Source organism: Neopsephotus bourkii, unplaced genomic scaffold, assembly GCF_033783945.1.
Source record: "Neopsephotus bourkii isolate Nb327-2 ecotype Australia unplaced genomic scaffold, CSIRO-AGI_Nbou_v1 NB_1090, whole genome shotgun sequence".
Lineage (NCBI taxonomy): Eukaryota > Metazoa > Chordata > Aves > Psittaciformes > Psittacidae > Neopsephotus > Neopsephotus bourkii.
The window spans coordinates 363,712-370,615 of NW_026901578.1; the positions used below are offsets into that span (position 1 = coordinate 363,712).

At 46.2% G+C, this 6,904-nt stretch overlaps 1 protein-coding gene across 1 annotated transcript; it reads right to left on the reverse strand.

Annotated features, from left to right (window-relative positions):
- Window positions 1–441: 441 nt before the first annotated feature.
- LOC133217066 (keratin, type I cytoskeletal 13-like) lies at window positions 442–6,002 on the reverse strand. Its single transcript, XM_061362195.1, has 8 exons — window positions 4,552–6,002; window positions 4,114–4,196; window positions 3,447–3,603; window positions 3,033–3,194; window positions 2,593–2,718; window positions 2,193–2,419; window positions 1,357–1,667; window positions 442–875 (listed from the first exon to the last, which is right to left on the reverse strand). The coding sequence occupies exons 1-8, from the start codon at window positions 5,194–5,196 to the stop codon at window positions 715–717; spliced, it is 1,872 nt and encodes a 623-aa protein (XP_061218179.1). The 5' UTR covers window positions 5,197–6,002; the 3' UTR covers window positions 442–714.
- Window positions 6,003–6,904: the final 902 nt, after the last annotated feature.

A 6,904-nucleotide genomic window follows, 5' to 3' on the forward strand; every position in this document is an offset into this window, starting at 1 on the left:
GTGTTCTCTCATTCAGTGTTTTTAATCTTTATGTTACTAAGTAATTACAGAGTGTGCACTTCTCACTGCTCTGGGCTTTTTCCCAGCACTCTGGCAAGGTTAGAACAGGTCAGACATAATATTTGTACAAGTGTATGTGTGCAGCTCCATTGTATTAAATACCTGCTTCTGTCAAGTGTGCCATTGTAAATGAGTCTTTAAATTTAGAGTGACTGTGGCAGTAGAAATCAAATCCAGATGAACTTGGAATCTGTATTTATGTGTTTGTGGATATTCACAACAAATGTTTATAAGTTGCAGGCGATATATTACTCTTGCCTGCCAAGCATTAGTGTATGTAGGACTGTTGCAAGTCAGATCGGATGTTTGATCAGAGGAGCTGGCAAAGCCTATTCAGTTTCAAAAACTACACCTCATCTACTCCAAATCTTACCAAAATAATCTTACTCATTCCACAAAGGCCTTGGAAATCACTGCCCTTGTTTTCAGCATCAAGAGACTCTCTGCGGTATTCTTACTTTCTCTAATGATGGCCTCAGGCCCTTTGGTCTACAGCCAATACTGTCATGACCAACTGTCAGGCTGGGAGGGAAAACAGCATGTGTGTGAGACAGACTCAACTAAGATTAATATCCCTGTTGCTTCCTGGATAAGAAGGACTCAGTGGAAGCCTCAAAGTGGGATCATTCTCCATCTTTTTAAATCTATAAATTCTCATTTGCAACATTTCCAGGCATTGCCTGAGGAGCTGCTGCTGGGACCTGGAGCCTTACCCCGTCTCATCGTTTTTATGGCTTCGGACACTTCCTCCATTGTTGCTCCTCTATCCAGTGTTTTATTCCCTTCCAGGCAGAGCTTCATGCTTTCAGCATCTTCTGGAACCACAGCCATGAAATCAGACATGGAGAAGACCTTCTGGTCACTCCCTATCTCTTGCTAGGTCAGGATTTTGCAGCTAATATCCCATAGATTTTAAATACCTTGAGTGTTCTAACCCTGATTTAGCCATTTTCCCCCTTAATACCAGTTACATTTCTAACATTGTGGCTTCATTCCCAAACTACTGACTTCCCCAGTTCCCTGCATGCTTTGCATTGGATATTTTCCCTTTCCCTCTTCATTTCCTCTTCCTACATGTCCTCATACAACTCTTCATGACATTTGTGTCACTTCTGAAAATACTGCCCTATTGACGGGTTACTGTACAGGGACAAATGTCAGAGTGGACTCTGGGACAACTGTCAAAAAATAGCACAAATATCTCTTGATCTCCCAATCAGGACGGAAGCTGTCACATCCTTTCTTATTATAGAGAAAAGGGAATGGGAGGGTGTACCCTTCTATCCTGATTTTTACCTTGGCTTTCGTAAGAGTTGCCAGACTGGGACTGGGAAGATGATGAGCGGGAGAGGCAGGATTTGCCCCGTCCTTCTCCTCCACCTGAGGTTTTACCACAGGCTCCACCTCCTGCTCCTCCGCTCCCTCCTCCTCCACCTCCTGATGAGGAAGTTCTTCTGCAGGATCCTCCAGTTCTTCCTCCACTGCTTCCTCCACTTGAGGACCAACTGCTTCCTCCTCCACTACTTCCTCTTCCAGAAGACCAGCTGGTTCCTCCATGGCCTCCTCCTCCTCCTGAAGATCCACCACCAGCTCCTCCCTGTGAGGTGCTGGAAGGAGGAAAGGCCATGAATGTGTAGTATTTATAGCAATGTGACCAACGTCTGGTGTCCTATCATCTATATCAGAGCCACTTGCTGGCTCCTTCTGAACTCCTCATATGACTGAGGAAGTGCTACTGTGTGAAGCATGTTCTAGAGAACTGCTTTGAAACTGCCTTGGTAAAGGACAAATTAACTGATCTGAAGAAAAAGAAAGGTAACGGATGCCTTTAGAAGGCTTTCAAAATATGTACCTTCTGTATTTAGAAGTTTTTTCTGTCTGACCTTTTGTTTTCATCTATAACTCTACTTCCTGACTGCACGTAGGCAAATTATAGTCTTTTGTAATTGTTTTTGTGCAGTTCACAGTAATTGTAGAACACTGCAGCTTTTTACACTGCCAGCTAGGGTTTCGATTCCATCCAGATTCCTGTGATTGCAGTAGATATGTTGATGATTGACCACTATTTCCTAATATAAATATAGCTCCTTTCATCTTCTCCTGCTTGCAAAGGTTAATCTGAAAGTACATACCTAATGCCATGCTGTCCCTCCTGCAGCAGAGCCCGGTACTGAGCAATCTCCTGCTCCAGGCGGGTCTTGATGCCCAGGAGCATCTTGTACTCCTGGTTCTGACTCTCCATCTCACAGCGGATGCTGGCCAGCTCCTCCTCCAAGGGACCAATCATCCCCTGGATCTGCTGCAGCTGCATGTTGTAACGACGTTCAGTGTCTTCCAGGTTGGACTGCAAAGAGTTCACCTGCAAAGGGAAAGCACAGGATGGTGTTTATGGGAATGTGGCACATTATGGGAATGTGGCAGGATCAGCTCATTCTTATGCACTAAGCGTCTTCATTAAATGGAGTGCTGGCTACATTCCAGCAGCTCACATGTTCTTTGTGTATCAGAGGATCAGAAGCAGCCATTCCCTACCGTGCTGATCTGTGACTGCAGCTCAATCTCCAGGCTCTGATACTGGCGTCTCAGCTCAGAGATCTGTTGGTTGCTTGCCTCCACTTCCTGGCCACTTGAGTGGACCTGTTGACTCACTTCTTCCATCTGAAAAATTAATATATTGGAGTTTTTGAGTTTTACTTACAGTGGCAGCATGGTCAGTTATCATTTCCTTAACAGCTTGAAGCAGGGCCACTTGTAATAGGGGGGCTGTTAGAACTTGCTTGTGTGGCTCTGCCAGTGCAGTTCAAGGGCACTTGTGATGTCTTTTATTCTAACCAAAGGGATTCTACCATTATATCCTAAAAGCAGTGGATGTCGTTGTTCAAACTGTCCTTCACCTACAGGAAGTTCTTACCAAAGGTTGGCATGGGTTTTCTTTTGTGATGTGAACGTTCAAATCAGAACCATTTCATTACCTTGCTCTCATACCAGCTCTCAACCTCTTCCCGGTTTTTCTGAATGATATTTTCATACTCCTGTCTCATGGCATTCAGCTTTTTCAGCAGGTCCTCCCCTGGAGCAGCATTCACCTCCACATTCACATCACCGCTCGACTGTGTGTGCAGCAATTTCATCTCCTGCAGAGAAAGCAAACAAAAAGGGGGAAATTACTTTGCAAAACAGTTTTGAAGTCAGCTCATTTGCTCTGACATAAGAACCTATCCTGACCCTTTCAACAACACCTGTGTGTATGTTGAATCTCCTTGAGGAGGAGAACAGGGGAAACTACTTAGTGTGGAGGATGCTACCTGCAAACCCTCCCACATTTCTGATATTGTAAGTGTCCTTGTTCTCCGCTGCGGTTTACACTTCAAGGAGCTGGCTCTCACCTCCTCGTGGGTCTTCTTGAGGTCAATCATCTCCTCCTTCAGAGACTCAAATTGCATTTCCAGGTCAGACCTGTTCAGAGTCAGGCTATCCAGCAAGGGCCGCAGGCTGTTGATGTCGCCCTCCACGTTCTGCCGGAGCCCACGCTCGGTCTCGTACCTGCGCCAGGAACAGTGCGAGGTCAGGGTAAGGGACATCGCAGAGATCAGCCCTGTTCTCAGGTTCCCAGTCCCACTTTGCTGTCTGCACTCCATAGCACACAGCATCTCTCAACCAGCAGAGTTATGAAACCAGCAGCCAGTACTTAAAGTTTCATAAAGTATTCTGTGGTCTTTTTGCTGTTTCCTTTTGGTTAGACTCTGGGCAGGTTTTCTCTGTCTTTTTCATCTGACTTTCAGTGAGAGAAAATCACAATTCTTACTCCTTCAAATAAAGCTTTTCTTTAAGCTTTGACTCTACAGCCATAGGGAGTGTTCCCATTGGAGATCATTATAGGAATAATAAAGAGTTTTGAACCCTTACAAATAATATCAGTTGTTCTGCTATGGAACCAGGAGGAACCCTGGTCTCTCTGGGTTGATATTTGCGTATGGAATGGATGAATGAAACCAAGTTGAGGAAAGCAGGAGAAAGGAAGTCGGTGCTTGGAAAAGAAGATTATATATTTACTTTATTCTGAAGTCCTCTGCAGTCATCCTTGTGTTATCCAGGTCCAGAAGTACCTTGTTGGTCTCCACAGCTGCAGTCACAAGCTAGAAGAGAAGACAACATGCTGAAGAAGAATGTCCCTGTGAATCTCTCAGGTTTGCACAAGGGACAGAAATATGGATGTGATCTTGTTATAATTCCTAGCAGTCTGAGGGGAACAGCACGTCCTACATGCAGAGGCCTGGACAGGTCGTGTACAGTGCAAACCAAAAAGGGACCTGTGTGAAAGCAGCATCAGAACTGCAAGAACTGTTTTGGGAGTACAGGAGTTCCATCGAGACGCTTGTGTCAGTGCCATAGCTCTGTCTCACCTTCCATGCCCAGGGCTGGCCACAGATGTTTTACTCAATCACAAAACATCCATCAATGCTTCAACTTCTCTGACAAAGAGCATCCTACCTGGTTTTGAAGGTCTTCAATCTCTCCATAATAGTGGCTGTAGTCCTTTGTGCCAGAAGGAGCTTGCTTTTGGTACCACTCCCTGATTAACTGCTCAAGCTGAGCATTTTCCCTTTCCAGGTTTCTGACGGTGTCCAGGTAAGAAGCCAGGCGTTCATTGAGGCTCTGCATGGTCAGCTTCTCATCGTTGGAGAGAATTCCCCCAATCCCTCCTGGAAAGCCACCACTGCTAAAGCTGCCACCACTGAAACCAGCACCACCTCCACCAAAGCTTCCTCCATAACCACCACCAAACCCACTCCCACCTGATCCAAAGCTCATGCCCCCTCCATAGCCACCACTGCTCATTCGCCCTCCATAATAACCACTGCTCATTCCTCCTCCACAGCTTCTGCTGCTCATTCCTCCTCCGTAACTACTGTGCCTGATCCTTCCATAGCCACCACCACCAGCTCCCCCACCATAGCTGCTCCTGGAGCTTCCTCCAGCACAACTGCTGCCAGAGCTCCTGCCCCCCCCACTTGTCCTGGAAGTGACTCTTGTGGAGGAATACGTGCTGCTCCCTGCACCCCCAGCACTGCTGCTGCCGCCACTGCTGCTCCCGCGCAGGCAGCTTCTGGAGGTCTGTTTGGAGCCACAGCTCATCGTGGCGGCGGCAGTGACTCGGGTGAAATCTCAAAGCTGGTCTTACAGTTGTTCTGGAATCATAGCTCCAAATTCCACCCTGCCTGGTCCACATTTATACCCGAGGTAGTGGGTGTCACCCTCAAAGGGAGTACCTTCTTCTCGTGCATTTGTAAGCCGTTGTTTTTCTGCCAAGGGTAATTTGCCAAAGGGAGATGTTTGAGGATGTCAGGAAGCTTAACCCGTGCTCAGAGTGCCCATGACCATTTGATTGTTAAGACAAAACATGTAATTTCTATTGGGTGGCTCTGATTTAGGCAGATCTTTTCTGTGATCTAGTCACTGATTTACAGTCATCTGAATTAACCTCATCCCACTCATCTCATCCTGTTCACATCTATTTCAGCACAACCATGAACTGTCACAATGTGGGTCAGTGATGAATGTGACTCTATTTCTCCTGCTCTTTCACCTTTCAGAATGTTATCAAGGAATCCTGGCTGGTTTTGTTATACTTAAGTGATATTTTAGGAGATTTTGGTTTCTGGCCATCTGATGCTGTGTGCTCCTTATTTTCAGTCCTTTATTGGTTTATACCTTTTGGATATCCCAGGGTGTATTTTGTGAGTGCTCTGAACCACTCCGATGTCTTTGTCATGGTGACCATTGGCCAACACCACACACCCCATCAATCTATTCCAAACATCCATCCACAATTATGATTTATAAATAACTAATTAATTACGAAGAACTGTCTGACAACAACTGGAAAATAGCTCTGAGTAAGACTGCAAGGAAAGGATGTGTGACAGGATGTTTGTTGCAGGGAATAGATAGCTCTTTATGTGCTTGGAGCAAATGCAGTGCAGGATGCTTGGGAGACCCGGGAAGGGCCTGGCTCTCTGCTGGGCTCTCCTGGCATGTCTGTGGATGGGAGAGGAAACACTCCGCTGCCTGAAAGGGTTTCAGAGTTCCAGGCAGGATGTTTTCCTCATGCAGTGCAAACACAAACAGAGAAGGATTAAGCTCCTGTTTGGGGGATTCAGTCCATGAGCTGTACATCAGAGTAGCATCTTCTTAGCAGTTTTCTTTGCTGTTCATGGACACAGCATGACCAACAGTAGGAAATATTTCCTATCTTGAATGTTCTTCTTCCAAGATCATGTCTTTTTCAAACACACAGCAGTGGGTACTTCAGCTGAGCACCTATTTTAGAGCTCTTACACGAGCCTGCACCTCAAACCCGAGTGCCCCCCACATCTGCCCTCCTTCCCCTTGGGGGTTCCAGCCACATGCTGTCCATGAGGTGTGCAGTTGGATCTGTTGTGTGATACCCAGCTTCCTGCATTGATGTGGTGTGTTGTGCCGTTGGTTGTTGCTAGTTTAGGCATTTGTTTGTTATGGCTTATAGCAAGTGTTTATGGAAACATCTTTTTCTAGTGCCCCTCCCAGCACACCCTCGCCCACACTGGACGACACACCTCAGGTTTCATCTTCCATTGCTGAAATGTCCATGGAAGCAAGGCCATTGCTGGGTTGTGGAAGTGTAAATGGTGGGGTCCATTAGTGGCCCCCAAAACTTAGTGGGGTCCAAGGCATAATTTTAGTTTGCTCCAGTGGGAAATCCTTTTGAAGTGGACAAAATTCTCTTCTATGCTAACAGCTACTGTGTTATGAAACTGCTGGGTTACATTCCATTTAACGTGGCGTCTGGTGGCATTGCCCAGCC

Excerpts from the sequence above, each read along its gene's own strand:
- LOC133217066 (XM_061362195.1), bottom strand. The coding sequence starts at position 5,196 with ATGAGCTGTGGCTCCAAACAGACCTCCAGAAGCTGCCTGCGCGGGAGC. Across the intron at positions 3,604-4,113 it reads GCAGAGGACTTCAGAATAAA|GTACGAGACCGAGCGTGGGC; the intron begins GTAAATATATAA and ends TTCCTGGCGCAG. Across the intron at positions 2,719-3,032 it reads AGAGCTGGTATGAGAGCAAG|ATGGAAGAAGTGAGTCAACA; the intron begins GTAATGAAATGG and ends TTAATTTTTCAG.